The sequence below is a fragment of the Neopsephotus bourkii genome, unplaced genomic scaffold, assembly GCF_033783945.1.
Source record: "Neopsephotus bourkii isolate Nb327-2 ecotype Australia unplaced genomic scaffold, CSIRO-AGI_Nbou_v1 NB_1574, whole genome shotgun sequence".
In the NCBI taxonomy this organism is placed as follows: domain Eukaryota; kingdom Metazoa; phylum Chordata; class Aves; order Psittaciformes; family Psittacidae; genus Neopsephotus; species Neopsephotus bourkii.
Window position 1 is genome coordinate 2,594,874 of NW_026902050.1, and position 15,897 is coordinate 2,610,770.

A 15,897-nucleotide genomic window follows, 5' to 3' on the forward strand; every position below is an offset into this window, starting at 1 on the left:
AGAAAGTGGGGACACATGAAGCAAGACTGTAGAAAAAGGATAGAGGATGAGAAAATGTTTAAGAAGGATTAGTGGGGTCGGGGGTCTATGTGCTAAGGACCCCAAAAGGAACAGAGCCCTTGATAACTTTAAAAGTGGGTCCTCAGCAACAAGAAGCGGAGTTCCTAGTGGACTCCAGAGCTGAAACATCTACAGTACAAACCTTACCTAAAGGGTGTAAAATGTCTCCAGAAAAAGTTAACGTAATAGGAGCAAAGGGGGAACCTTTCAAGGTCCCTGTTACAAAAGATGTAATGATTGAATCAAAATGTAAATAGGGGGTTGGATCTTTTTTATTAGTCCCCGAAGGAGAATACAATGTAGTAGGGAGAGATATGATTGTGGAATTGGGAATTAACCTAGAAGTAAAAGATAAAGAAATAAAAATAAGACTGTGCCCCCTCACCATGACCAACGAAGAAAAAATTAACCCCGAAGTATGGTATACTCCAGAAACAGCAGGGAAATTAAATATTGAACCCTTCCAGGTCACTATTCGAAATCCTGAAATACCTGGGAGAATAAAACAGTATCCATTGTCACAAGAAGGGAAGAAGAGGACTTAAACCTGAAATAGAGAGATTAATCAGTAAAGGATTACTAGAACCTTGTATGTCTCCCTTTAATACCTCAATTCTCCTTGTAAAGAAGCCTGATGGGAGCTACAGATTGGTTCACGATCTATGGCGGGAAGTAAATAAACAGAACGATTACTAGATTTCCTGTAGCAGCAAATCCCCAGACCCTACTTAGTCAACTGAGACCTGAAAACCAATGGTAAAGTGTAATAGACTTTAAGGGGGCCTGCCCCCTTAAAGAATAATGCAGAGATTATTTCGCCTTCGAATGGGAAGACCCTGACACTTTTAGAAAACAACAATTACATTGGACCGTATTGCCCCAGGGTTTTACTGAATCCCCCAGTTTGTTTGGTCAAGCCCTAGAGCAAATTTTAAGAAGTTACGACTTGGGTAAAGGGGTAACCTTGGTACAATATGTACATGACCTGCTGTTAGCAGGAAGTGATGAGGAGGCAGTTAGAAAAGAAAGTCTTAAATTGCTAAACTTCCTTAGTCTACAAGGATTAAAGGTATCCAAGTCAAAACTGCAAGTTGTAGAAGAAGAGATAAAGTACTTGGGACATTGGCTTAGTAAGGGCAGCAAAAAACTAGACCCAGATCTGGTAAATGGCATTTTATCTCTAGGAGCACCCAGAAGTAAAAGACAAATCAGGCAACTTTTGGGCCTATTGGGCTATTGTAGACAATGGATTGAGAATTTTAATAAAAAGGTTAAATTTTTATACCAAAAATTAACCAAAGAAGGCCTATTAAAATGGACTCAGGAAGATGAGGATAAATTAGAGGCTCTTAAAACTGATTTGATAAATGCTCCAGTATTGAGCTTACCTGATGTGAGGAGACCCTTCTACTTGTTTGTCAGTACAGAAGGAATTGCCTTTGGGGTGTTAACTCAGGAATGGGCGGGGAAAAAGAAACCAGTGGGATATATTTCCAAACTACTGGATCCCGTAAGCAGGGGATGGCCAACGTGTCTCCAAGCAGTAGTGGCGGTGGCCCTCCTAGTGGAAGAAGCTAATAAAGTTACCCTTGGAGGGGAATTAAAAGTATTGTCCCCCCATAATATTTGGGGGGTACTGCAGCAGAAGGCGGACAAATGGATAACAGATGCTAGGCTTTTAAAATATGAAGGCAGATTGAGCTGTTCACCCAAACTAGAAACTGAAACAACCAGCGTCCAAAATCCTGCCCAATTCCTGTATGGGGAACCCAGTGAAGAATTAAGCCACGACTGCCTCTGTAGTATAGAAGAGCAGACTAAAATCAGGCCTGACCTAGAAGAAGAGGAACTAGAGGGAGAAATTATTTGTAGACGGATCCTCTCAGGTAGTAGAAGGAAAGCGAAAGTCAGGGTATGCAGTAATCAATGGGAAGACCTTAGGGATTTTAGAATCGGGGCCCTTGAGTCCCAGATGGTCAGCCCAAGCTTGTGAATTATATGCGGTCTTGAAGGCTCTCAAATACCTGAAGGGAAAAATTGGAACCATATACACGGACTTGAAATATGCTTTTGGAGTGGTACATACATTTGGAAAAATTTGGGAAGAAACAGGGCTTATAAACTCTCAAGGTAAAGGATTAATATGCGAATCTTTAATCATACAGACTCTCCAAGCCTTAAGGGAGCCTGAGAAGATAGCTATAGTATATGTGAAAGGCCAGCAACAAGGATTAACCTTTAAGGGGAAATAATTTAGCAGATAAAGAAGCAAAATGAGCGGCCCTGTTGTCAGTCAAAATTGGGAAACAGAATAACCCTCACCCTAAAAATCAACAGGAATTAAGGTTCACGGATCAAGAAGAAGAAAAGTTGATCCAAATGGGGATTAATAAAAAAGAGGGAAAATGGGAACTACCTGATGGAAGAGAAATGCTACCTAAGCTCTTAGTGTGGAAAGTAATGAAGGGATTTCACCAAATAACTCATTGGGGAGTACAAGCCTTAGTAGATCAGTTTGCCACCAAGTATATGTGTATTGGGGTTTACAGTATAGCTAAAAGAATTACAGGTGACTGTTTAACATGTCAACGAGTGAATAAACGGCAAATTCGTGAAAGGATTGCAGGAGGTAGAGAGATGGCTCAGAGACCCTTTGCGAAAATTCAAGTAGACTTTACAGAATTACCCAAGATTGGTAGATACAAATATTTGCTGGTAATAGTTGATCATCTGACACACTACGTGGAGGCCTTTCCAACCACTCAAGCCACTGCACACAATGTAATAAAAATACTGTTGGAACACATTATTCCTTGGTACGGAAATGTAGAAATAATAGACTCAGACAGAGGCCCACATTTTGTCTCACAGGTAGTTAGGGAAGCTTTAGCGCCAATGGGAACTAAATGGGAATATCATACCCCCTGGCATCCCCAAAGCTCTGGAAGGGCCGAGAGAATGAACGGGGAAATAAAAAAGCAATTAACTAAGCTCATGCTAGAAACAAGGACATCCTGGGTCAAATGCCTACCCTTAGCACTATTAAACATAAGGACTCAACCTAGAACAGATATTGGAATTTCCCCATTTGAAATGCTATATGGAATGCCCTATGACTTAGAATCTCCTGCAGATCATCCTAGAATCGAGGACGGCATATATATATATATATAATTGAGGGTATATTGTACAGTTAATGAGAACAACTTAGGAGAAAAGGGATGGTGGTCCAGAGACCCCCGTTGGACATTTCAATACATTCTATAAAACCTGGAGACAGAGTGCTTATAAAAACCTAGAAAGAACCATCCTTGACCTCTCACTGGGAAGGCCCCGTTTCTTGTTTTACTCACTACAGAGACTGCCATTCAAACAGCTGAAAGAGGGTGGACTCATGCTAGCCGAGTGAAAGGACCTATTGCAGACCCCACTTGGAAGGTGACAAGCCAGCCTAGCGACTTAAAAATCACCCTGAGAAAAGGACACGCATGAAACAGAACATAACTGCTGTGTGGGTAAACAATATAAGTGAGGCCACGGGCCTAGACTACATCTGTACTGATGATATAGCCATTGCTTGTGTGAATCCTGACTATAACTGTTATCCCTTTGTATGATATGTTTGTAAAGTGTGCCGGGAACAGTGGTGGACCCATTGCCATAACAGAACACCCCCGAGAGGGGTGTGTAGAGAGTGCTGGGAAAAAGAGAGGAATCTAACTGAATTGGCCTTACGAGTAAAAGTTTCAACAGGACAACTAAAGGAGTGGTCCAAGGAATGGTGGGAGATCTTTAGTTTGTGCATAAATCCTGAAAAATATTGTTACCATTCTAATGAACCCATACCTTTTATAATTGAAATTACTCAAGCATGTTGCTGTCAAACCTTAAAGGGAATATGGTGTGATTCACCGGGAGTTAAAAACAAGAACTGGGAACAATATAAGAAAAGGGCAACTTGCTAAGAATGGTACAAGAACCCCTGAAGAATACCCCTGCTGCCAAGAAGATGGCACACCCCGTTGCTCGAAGCAACCGAGTAGACGGGCGAGGCAGAGGAGTAAAAAGGTGGGGAAGAGAAACCAGGATGAGTTGCCTCGATGTTAACCCAAACTCCCATGCTAAGAGTTTAAAACTTCCCGGTGATCGCAGCCATCATCCCAATCCAGATGGCAACAACACATCCTATATTCCATCAAAGATACTAGAATTACTGAGAATCACTGGCAAAAGGTGTACTCTACTATCCCAGCACATACTGGTGTTATTTTTGTTGCTGCTATTGTATCCTGGGAACTCTCAAGGAGAAGAGAGACATATACGTCAGCCCTACAAATGGATTTTAAGTAGATGGAAAGACCAGCAAATTATTCAAACTGTGATTGGACCAGAAGCCCCAAGCTTTACTGCCACCCTCTGTCAATTAGTCCCCATAAAACCCTGTCTAGATCTAAAGGGATTTTATTTTTGTCCCAGTTCAAACCCCGGAAAGGGATACTGCAACCATCCTAATGAGTATTATTGTACTTATTGGGGATGTGAAACTGTTGCATCAGATTGGCAACCAGGGGGAGGAAGAGACCATTACATAACGGTAGGATGGGGGCCCTTTGGATGTAAGCCTCCTAAACGAGATTCCAGCGGTGGAACGGTGTTACCAGGGGACTGTAACTATATATACATAAATATATCTAACCCTCTAGACTCAAGTTGGGTTTTTGGAAGAGCCTGGGGGGTGCGGTATTGGGAACCAGGGACCGATAGAGGAGGCATAATTCTAATCAGGAAAGAAATCTTACCAAATGATCCCATAGGAGTCGGCCCCAACTCAGTACTTACAGGAGAAGGGGAAACAGAAGAATTGAAGGATAATGCTACCACAGGGATAATTAATGCCAGTACTATCCCGGAGAACGAGCCACAAGAGAAAATTGAGGATAATTCACTGTGAAAACTTGTTCAAGCAAGTTACCAAGTACTCAATGCCACTAGTCCAAACCTAACTGAACATTGTTGGCTCTGCTATGACTTCAGATCCCCATTTTATGAAGCCATGGGAGTGACCTCTAAACCTAAAAGAATCAATGGTTCAAATCCTGCCCAATGCCTATGGATAAAAGAGATGGGACAAAAACAGGAAATAACCTTATCCTAAGTCTCCAGAAAGGGTAGATGCCTGGGAAAAATCCCCTTAAAAAAGGATCACTTATGTGGAGTAAAAGCCTCACTAAGAGAAAAACCTCCAGCAGATTGGCTGATACCTGCAAGCAATACTAAATGGATTTGTTCTAAAACAGGAATTACCCCGTTTATCCCTAAAAATGTTTAACAAAAGCAATGAGTAGTGTATAAAAGTGATCATCATCCCCAAGATAATTTACCACCCAGAAAACTTTATATACGATTACCAAATTGTACAGGAACATCACTTACAGAAACAGGAGCCGTTCACGGCTTTAACTATAGGCCTGTTAGTGGCTGCAGGGGCAGCTGGAACAGGTATTGCCTCACTGGTCCAACAAGATCAAAAATTCCGAGCCTTGAGGGTAGCTGTAGATGAAGACTTAATAAAAATTGAAAAATCTATCAGTGCCCTGGAGTCCTCATTAAGGTCATTATCTGAAGTGGTCCTACAAAAGAGATGAGGACTAGACTTAATGTTTCTGCAACAAGGGGGGTTGTGTGCTGCTCTTCGAGAAGAATGTTGCATGTATGCAGATCAGACAGGAGTGGTCTGCGATGCTATGACTGAACTCCGGGAGGGATTAGAGAAAAGGAAAAAGGAGAGGGAAATGCAGCAAAGCTGGTACAAATCATGGTTCAGTCACTCCCCTTGGCTCATCACCTTATTATCAACAATGGCTGGACCACTCATTTTGTTGGTTTTAGGACTTACTTTTGGACCATATATTTTTAATAGATTAATCACCATAGTTAAGGGGAGGTTGGAAGCAGCACATTTGATGCTAATTAGAAGCCAATATGAGCAACTTAGAGAGGGCGAATTGCAAATTGAAGAAGCCCCTATCTTAGAAAAGGCAAAAGAAGCAGTAAGGCGATTTGATGAACAAAACGGGGAAAAGAAAAAGGGGAGATTGTGATAAAAGACGAGTGTTTGTTAATCAAATCTTGCTTACGCTAGTAGAAAAACCTGATGTCGACCTTGAATCGGGAAGGAGGAGGCCTTGCATTAACCACAGACATCCAGTAATGTAAACAATGACTGTAAAAGCTTTGTGCTTATGTAAGATAAACACGCATGCGTCAGGCGAGGGGCACGGGACGGTCACAGGAGGAAGACTCGGGGCCTTCATCCCAGCGCCCACCAGGAGGCAGAAAAAGACCCCCTAGCAACAGGCCGGCGCACAGAGTACACCAAGGAAGACACATACCGGAAATAAAGGACTATAAAAACTGACTCCGGGGAAGGGGGTTGCGAGTCGGTGGTGGAGCAGTGGCTCCCTGGCCGCCCAGTGCTGTTATGCTGATTTACCGCTTGCTTAATAAATAACTTTTTATTATTCACCACAATTGGCTCCTGGACCTTTGTCCTAACTTATAACAATCTTGTAACAAAAATCTGATGTAGAAAGTAGCATTTCTAATACACTAAACAAAGTGAAAGCGTATGGTTTGACACCTTACCCAGAGACACATACATTGATGAGAATCGTTAAGTATCTCTCTGTGAAGTCATCAATCGTTGCCAATGTCAGTGACAATTAAAAACATACCATTACAGGATAGAGCTTTTTGAAAAACATTTTCATGTCACTTCAGTGAAACCACTCTGAAGTTTCCTACAGCTTCTCCCAAAGATTGTAACCGAACGAGCTGTAATTTTAAATCAAGTAGATACTTGCTGTAACTGACAGCAGACGAGGGAAAGATTTTTTTTCTTCTTGGCCTGATGTTAATTAAAAAAAAAAAAAAAAAAGAAAAGGGTGGGGGCAAGTTTTGAAAATTTCCTTTGCTAAAAACTGAGTGCTACCACTCACCATTCCCGGGTGCTACTACTTGCCATTAAATAAATGAAACTGTTTCATAAAGTCACTGAGACAGCCACTGGTATCCACTGAAAAATGTTTTGTCAAAAAAAGGGATTTATGCAGCAGTCTTCTTGGATAAACCTGGATGCTAGATGAAAGAAAATCATGTAGTTTTATCTAAAGATGCTGGTTAATGTTAAAACCAAAAACAAAACCCCACACAACAAAACCCAGAACAAAAAAAGCAAAAAAACCCAACCAAGCAAACACAAAAAAAACCAAACACACAACCACATGAACAACAAAAAGAAACCAAATTTCAGCTTTTACTTATCTTTAAAACTTTGCCAACAAATTCTGTATAAAGGTTTTCATGAGGGCAAACTGGGCTACCATTAAAATCAAATGTATCTAATGAGTAAATCTGTTGTCTTATAATAGATTTGCCAGACTTTGTCAGAGACAAAGGCAGTAATATAAAACCCAGACTCTAAGACTGATTTCTGAGAGAACTTTCTTTTGTGTGAATACATAATTTCTTCTCTTTAGATTTATACAGATATTGCCATGGTCCTAGGCAGTGTTGAGATTGACTCACCTTTTACAAGCCAATTTTAACTTCAGTCTACAGAGATCTTTCAAACGTAAGTGTAGTTTTCTAGCCAAGAACCTGGTTTTCACTGAATTATTGCCACACTGTCATAGATTCAGCAGAAGATGGAGTTTAAAATCTGCCTGTGTAGCTGTGTTGGTTTCATGGTTTAAACCCAGACAGTTGGTCAGCACAAATTTGTAGGTCAAAATAGTGACCTAAAACTTGTATTATAACTGTCACAATTAAAGCTATATATATTTACAAGGAAAACTATAGTAAGACAGGATTCTTAGAAACTGTTTCTTAGACTTTTCGGGGGGGGGGGGGGGGGTGGGAATATTTCCATAAGGACTCACTCGTGCATCAAAACCAAAAGCAGCAAAGAGAATTCCTTCACAGTTATTTTCCAGCTTATATAAGCTTTTCTGCAAAACTGGACTGGTTTCCCACCTGCTTCCTAACTCTTAAGCAATGCATGTGGCAGACTGAAAGGAAAACTACTCTTGGGCAAGCCAGGAGACATGGGCTGGAGTTTTAACCGTGAGTTTCCAACGCTTACAGCTCCATCAAAACCTGCATCAGAGAATGGCTTGCAGCCAGAAATGCTGACTTGCACAGTTCACTTCTGTCATTTATACTGTTTATTATCCCTATACTGTCTCCTTATGCCCCTTCTGTAATTTTTCTTTCATACAATGCTTGCTAAAGTTCTGTTATCTTCTCTTGAATATACCAGAAATACAGACTTGGTCATCTCTAAAATAACAGCATGCTCCAGTCTGGGTATTTTCCAGTTTGATGTGATCAATATGGCTAAGACCACAGAGATCAGCACAAATCATATCCTAGAAAAGGTTTGGTACAGCAGCTTATGTCCTGCCTCCGAAAGGCTGTATTTTCTCCAGGAGTTAAGTATCTACAGATGGATTCACACAGCAAGATTTTGGTAGGGGGGGGGTGGGGAGGGCTGCTGTGTGGCATCTGTTGAGAAGCTTCTAAAAGCTTCTCCCCTGGCTGATGGAATCAATACCAGCTGGCTCCAAGATGGATCTGCAAAACTTTCTAGCAGGGAGTCGAATTAATGGCCATACAAAAGTTTTGCCAGTAAAACATGGCCTATAGCTTTGTGCAGAGTTCTAAACACCAGAGTTCATGAGAATTTAACTAATTTTTATACACATGACAGAGCAAATTTAAGAGATGAAAAGCATGTAACTAAAATTGTTCACACAAGCACAAATCGTTGTAGCTTCTTACACATACATTTCAACAATAAATAGAAAATACGAGACTAAAATAAATGGTTATCTTTGAGATCACTTTGTAACAGCAGTTCGGCGACTTAACTGCCTCTTTCAGCAGGGAATGTACTCAGCATCAATGACACACCAGTAAATATACAAAAATTAGTAAATCCCCATAGTTTGGTACTCTCAGCAAGCCAATAGTCTGAAGATGCAGGAAGGAATGTATGAGACAGAGTGAAATAGGTATGGTCACTACAAGAAAAAACAGCATTTGGGAGTATGGTAGAGCTCAGAGTCTTTGTCATCCCATAGCTGTGCTTTTCTCTCCTTTGCTTACAGAAGCAACTGACTCACAAGTTGCTCCAGTAAGCTGTACAAGTTAATGTAATGGACAAGGGCCTCTGTCTTTGCTGTGATTCTGACCAGCTTAAACTATTGTCATATTGGGCAGGAATCTGAGGAGTACACAGCAGATTTGCCTATTAATAACTTGACCCTAACTTATTCATACATCCCTAAGGAAAAAAGATAAATCACCTCCCTGTGAGGGACTTAAAAGCAAACAAGTTAACAAACTAACCTGTTTTTATGAAATTATAAAGGTGGCAGTGATTATCTTTGCATGTTTGCCATTACACTTACCTTAGAAAAACCCAAAACACTGCAATTAAAGTTCAGCTTACATTAGACTCCTACTTAACATGAATTACACATCACTTGCTTCAAGGAATGAATAGCAATTTCATCTTAATTTTTCTCAGGCCTTACTGTTAACAGCAAATCTGTTATTTGCTTCTCTTTGGAGAGAAAAATACCATTTGTGGCGTGGCGTGGCGTGGCATGGTATGGCAGCTACTCCAGAAAGCAGATAAGCGTGCTGACTTCAGCTCTGGACATCCAGCTTCATCTCTCCAGCTACTGGTCTTCTCTGCTAAAAGAAATTTCCAGGCTGTCCGAGGCTTTATTTTCCTGTCCAGAGCCGTACGAAGTCACTTATACCGTTCCCCTAGCAGACATAAGCCTTCCCCCGGCCTTAAGAACAGACAACACAGCAGCGAACCAGTCAAGCCAATTCCACAAAGCCCAGCCGCACCCCCGATCCCCATCCCCCACAGCCGAGCCCAGCACCTCGAGTACGGGACGCCCCCACCCGCTGCAAGGCCTCTCCACTCGCGCGCTTTCGGGAGAGCCAATCAGCGAGTTCCGCTCGCCTCTGCGCCGCCCGGGTGACAGCCAATGGGGAGCCAGCACGCAAGGGCGAGGGGATCGAGGCGGTTTGTCGTTGTCAGTTGGTGTTGCTCGGCGAGCGGTGCCGGACTGGGTGCAGCGGAGCTGGAGTGTCTCAGCTTAGTCGGACATTATGGTGGGGAACGGGGTCCTCGCGGCTGGGCAGAAGAAGGGTACTTGGGAGGGTCGCTGTAGCGGCGGAATGGGGAGCCTGTGATAGCGTGTGGTCTGTTAGGACTTGCAGTCTCTGTGAGAACGCCCCGCAGTAGCAGCAAGGCAAAAGGACTGGGGAGGAGGAGGAAGAGGAGAAAAAATAATATAATAATAGTTAAAGGGAGGAGAGGGATAAAAACTGGCCGGTGGGTGGTGAGACAGACATGTAAAAAAGCAACGGAGGCTTGCTCTTAAATTCGCGTCTCGCGGAGAGACAAGGAGCAGACCGAAACCTGAGCCGTGGCGGGAAAGAGCGTGGCAGTAACCGGCTGGGCCTGTGCTCTCCGTTGCTTCGGGCTGTTAACGTGCACTGCGCCGGGACCTTGCACGTAGCCAATGGGAGGGGAGGTGCTGGATCAGCATTCGGCGGCGCCGCGTGCTCCGTCAGGGCTGAGTGCAGGGGCCCTCTCGCGGGGGCGCAGGCGCGGCAGGGCAGCCCCACACCGGGAGGCGGGAGCGGAGAGGCTGCGTGAGAGCGTTGGAAACGGGCTGCCGGATGAGTAGAAGTAGGAACGAGCACAGAAGTAGTCTCGCTGGCAAAAGGCTAATGACAGAACCAAGGTGTGAAAATTAAAACATGAAAGTAAGAATACAGGGTTTGATGAAGCTACCAAGGAAAGAACAGCCCAGTTTTTTCCACCTCTGCTTTTTCCTACATGTGCTGTAACAGTAAGCTAGAAGAACAGCTCATTTCCATCTCAGGTGTAAGACAGAATCAAGGTATTGAGAGATCAAACATTTGCGGCACAGTTGCTTGCAATCAAAGTAGCTGGCTAAAAGTGGGCAGGTGACATCTGATTGAGACTCCTGGATGGTTTCAGAAACAAACCCAAATATGTATGAATTGCCAGGGATTAGATATCTGCTTATTGTAAAGGAAAACATACTAATTGGTCCTATATAGGAGAAATTATTGCACAGTATATTTGACAGCAAATAAAGGAAATTAGAGAATGCTCTAAAGAAGTCTTCTAAGGAAGATGAAAAAGAGACTAAGCAGAATATTAAAGATATTTTGCATGGTAAGGGAGGATGAATCTATATTCACCTATGTGTTCACAGAGACTGTGTTGTATTCAGGATCTTCCAGTACTTTCACATGACTCAGCTAAGGTAAGTAGACAGCAAGCAGCAGACAATTTGATGAGTTAATAGTCACTGAAGAGCAACCAGGGGATACTGAAGCAGAGAAAGCTCATGGAAAGATACAACCCACAGATGACTAGTTATTATGAGAAGAAAATCTGGAAGACAGGTAGATCCATATCTCATTGTTCTGTTTTCAATTTGCAGCGTGAATGCATATCCATCCACGTTGGTCAGGCTGGTGTACAGATTGGCAATGCATGTTGGGAATTGTATTGTCTTGAACATGGAATCCAACCTGATGGTCAAATGCCAAGTGATAAAACTGTGGGACATGGAGACGATTCATTTAACACTTTCTTCAGTGAGACAGGAGCTGGTAAACACGTTCCCAGGGCAGTGTTTGTGGACCTTGAGCCAACTGTTGTTGGTATGTACCCAACATTAAAGATCTTCAGTATAAAAGTGAAGAGCCCCTACAGATTACTTATGGTCTGGATTTTTTTCTTTTGGTTTTGGGGGTTTTTGGTTGGGTTGTTTTTTGTTTTTTTTTGGTGGTGGTGGTGGTTTTTGTTCTTGTATATGTGTGATCAGAACCCTGTACTTTGAAAGATGTGTGTCTGCATGCTGTTCTGACATTTGAGGTTATTGTTACTTGAAAGAAATGATGTTCTACAGGTTAACAACATTTTTCTAGAGTGCTGCACTGCACCCAGAGTTTCATTCAGTTGCTATCTGGAATCTTGTCTGTACCTGTAATGTAGATTTTCTGAGTGAACCTCTTTTCAGGAACAAATACTGTTCTATGAATGGCTGATGTCTTCCTCTAAACAAAAGAGCTGAAGTTGTGCCAGCTTTCTAGTCTAGTCAGGCAGTCTGGTTATAGTCAAGGAAATGCACGCTTAGTGTATAGTCACTAAGTGGCATACACAGAACTGAATAGATTGAATCTGTGTTGTGGTAATCTGTTTTCTTACAGATGAAGTACGTACGGGCACATACAGGCAGTTATTCCATCCTGAGCAGCTCATTACTGGGAAGGAAGATGCAGCCAATAATTATGCCAGAGGCCATTATACCATTGGAAAAGAGATTGTTGATCTAGTGCTAGACCGCATTCGCAAACTGGTACGAATTCATGCTGCAAGTCCATATTTAAAATAATTGGTACAGCTCTACAGCTATTTATAACAGTGGTTTGATGTGGTTTCTTCCCTGAGAATTTTGTGCATAGTTTATTGTTTAAAACCTGGTCTTCTTGTTCACACCCCCAGTTAAATAAAAATTCAGTAAATAAAACTTACTACTGGGCCCCCCCCCCGGTTTTGGAATACCAATATTTGAAAGTATTTTAAGGATACCTCAGAAACATTATAAAAGCCTTGAACAAGTGTAACAATGCAGTTATACTTTATTATTTGTAACTTTCAGTTTGATTCCATGCCTGTTATAAGTGGTGCAAAATAGTACCCTCAACCTCAGATTTTGGTTGAATACTTAAAAAAAAATAATTAAAATGGCTGACACTGCACTGAGAAACTCATGTAGGATCATGTGATTCAGAATTAAATGGTGATTGTCTTTCAATTTTTGTAATTTTAAATAACTTGTTTTTAGCATCTAATTGATACTTGCTGAAAGCCAGAATGGGAACAAATGTATTCTAAAGATACAACTTAGCTGTAATTTATAATAATAAATCACAGTGGTGCTCAGCTGCTCTTGCTTACAGAAGAATTAAAATGGCATTACAGACAATAAAGCAATTTTTAAATAGTAAAATACTCCTATTCAGAAAAAGTTACACAGTGGCACTGGTACTTTTGAGTAAAAGGCACACAGGAAAAAAGGAAGCCCATCTTTCAAGAATACTGGGGGGGTTTATTATAAAAATCTAAAACACACTTAAGAAGGAAATGCTGTTGAATGATTATTTTAATAGTGCTTTCTGCAAAATAATTAATTTTTTTTCCCCACTCTTTTCCACCCCATTATAGGCTGATCTGTGCACAGGGCTGCAAGGTTTCCTTATCTTTCATAGTTTTGGAGGAGGCACTGGTTCAGGATTTGCATCTCTGCTCATGGAAAGGCTCTCTGTTGACTACGGCAAAAAGTCTAAACTAGAATTTGCGATTTATCCAGCACCACAGGTTTCCACTGCTGTAGTGGAACCCTACAACTCAATTCTAACTACCCATACAACATTAGAGCATTCAGACTGTGCCTTTATGGTAGACAATGAAGCCATTTATGATATATGTCGTCGTAACCTTGACATTGAACGTCCTACTTACACTAATTTAAACCGATTAATTGGGCAAATTGTTTCATCCATCACTGCTTCACTGCGTTTTGATGGAGCCCTCAATGTAGATCTGACAGAATTTCAAACTAACCTTGTTCCATACCCACGAATCCATTTCCCCCTGGTAACATATGCCCCTGTCATCTCTGCTGAAAAAGCCTATCATGAGCAGTTATCTGTGGCCGAAATCACTAACGCTTGTTTTGAGCCAGCCAACCAGATGGTAAAATGTGACCCTCGCCATGGCAAATATATGGCCTGCTGCATGTTATACAGAGGTGATGTTGTTCCCAAAGATGTCAATGCAGCTATTGCTACTATCAAGACTAGACGTACCATTCAGTTTGTGGATTGGTGCCCTACTGGATTCAAGGTACTTGCAGTGCTTTTTAAGCGCTTAATGTTTGGGTTATTAGCAATTGCATAGTATTTAGAGGTAATAGTCATTCCAAATCTTGTAATGTCCCTGTTAAATATTTTGATGAAGTGCAGAAGAACTGTAATCTATTTTATTTGTTCATAACCATGGTGCTTTTTGATTGTTAACAGAAATAAGTTTTTGAGCCTTAGCACTCATAAGGAACATTTTTATATGTTTTGTTGAAGGTGGGCATTAACTACCAGCCTCCAACTGTGGTACCAGGTGGTGACCTTGCAAAGGTGCAGCGGGCTGTGTGTATGTTGAGTAACACAACTGCTATTGCTGAAGCATGGGCTCGCCTCGACCACAAATTTGATCTCATGTATGCCAAGCGTGCCTTTGTGCATTGGTATGTTGGGGAAGGAATGGAGGAAGGAGAATTTTCTGAAGCCCGGGAAGATCTGGCTGCCCTTGAGAAAGATTACGAAGAAGTCGGCATAGACTCAGTAGAAGCAGAGGCTGAAGAAGGAGATGATTACTTGGACAAAATGTAGAGAAAGAGGAAAAAAAAGTAGAGCCCTGTTTGTAGAACATCTACTTGTTTGCCTGTTTTCAAATAAAGTTTTAAAAGTTCTACTTCTTTTTATTTTCTTCTTTACTATGTATGTGCATACTTGCTAAGTAAGGATCATTTGAGATGGCGTATTTCGGTAGTATCTTGTCATGTGCAAATTACAGAAAAATTCAGGAAACTAAACACATCCCTGGGATGCCAACACATTCTGAGAGCTTCTTCATCTCCTTCGTTTTTGGTTTTTCACAAGCAGGAAACTGCTTCTGCTTCAGGTTGTTATAGCACTAGTTACCACCCTTACTATTCCAAGCCTGTCTGCATGATCCAAAGGAACTTAAACTTTTCTGAAGATGTTTTAAGTATCCACAGTTAACTAATGCTGTACTTCTGACTAGTTATGGCAGATGCCATTACACTTTCAAACAGAACTAGCACTTAATACCTTTGCTAAGGACATAAAACTTCACAATTGAAAAGTGTTTAAAACTTTCCAATTGGAATCCACCCCACTACCTCCTGTATTTGATTCACATAAAAAATAGATGTGTAGATTTCTTACCTGCTTTAAGAATATTGTCACTTTTTTTTACATTCCTACGTTTGCCTTGTGAAGAGAAAAAATACCCCCCCAAAAAAAAACACCCCCAAAATTTATATTCTTTAATGGGTACGTTCAAATGACTATAGCTTTATATGCATTGGAAAGTTAACTTGTATGGTGCTTGGCTGCTGACCTGCCATGTTCAAATTTTTAGTCCTAAATCCCGAAGAGAAACAAGTGTTGTGTTTTGGAGGTTTATATTTTTTTTTCCCTTCCTGTGTTCAAGAAAACCAGGAGGGAGAAAGAGGGGTTACATAGACTAAAAATACCCTGAAGTGAATTATTTTCAGAAGTTCCTGTAACCAGCATCTGTAGAGCATGTTCTGTATGCACAGTTTACAGGGTTCTAAAAAACGAACCGTTGTACCAAAAAGTACCTTTGGTTTTGGTTCAGAAGACGGAACGGCCCCAGAGGGCACCGGCCCGACGCGTGAGGCACAGCCTCCTCCGTCCCATGCTACTCGGCACCGAGCTCTTGTAACCGCATCACACCCCTCACCAGGTCGCTCCCCGCGCCTGACGCTGCGATCCTAGAGGATGCCCGACCGTGCTAACGTTAAGTTACGCCAGCGCCACAGAGAAAAGTGTGTGCAGCCCCCCACAGGACGAGCCGTGGGCTGACGGCGAATGCAGTCCCGG

General features: G+C 41.8%; 1 protein-coding gene across 1 annotated transcript; it reads left to right on the plus strand.

Annotated features, from left to right (window-relative positions):
* The first annotated feature begins 11,513 nt into the window (after positions 1 to 11,513).
* LOC133222056 (tubulin alpha-3 chain-like) lies at positions 11,514 to 15,792 on the plus strand. Its single transcript, XM_061371400.1, has 5 exons — positions 11,514 to 11,847; positions 12,397 to 12,545; positions 13,415 to 14,095; positions 14,329 to 14,633; positions 15,594 to 15,792. Exons 1-5 carry the CDS (start codon positions 11,529 to 11,531, stop codon positions 15,790 to 15,792), a joined length of 1,653 nt encoding a protein of 550 aa, XP_061227384.1. The 5' UTR covers positions 11,514 to 11,528.
* Positions 15,793 to 15,897: the final 105 nt, after the last annotated feature.

Bases quoted from the DNA above. Each gene is read 5' to 3' on its own strand.
- LOC133222056 (XM_061371400.1), top strand. From the start codon at position 11,529: ATGGAAAGATACAACCCACAGATGACTAGTTATTATGAGAAGAAAATC. The intron at 12,546-13,414 runs GTACGAATTCAT...ACCCCATTATAG, and splicing joins TAGACCGCATTCGCAAACTG to GCTGATCTGTGCACAGGGCT. The intron at 14,634-15,593 runs GTAGAGAAAGAG...CTGTATGCACAG, and splicing joins GATGATTACTTGGACAAAAT to TTTACAGGGTTCTAAAAAAC.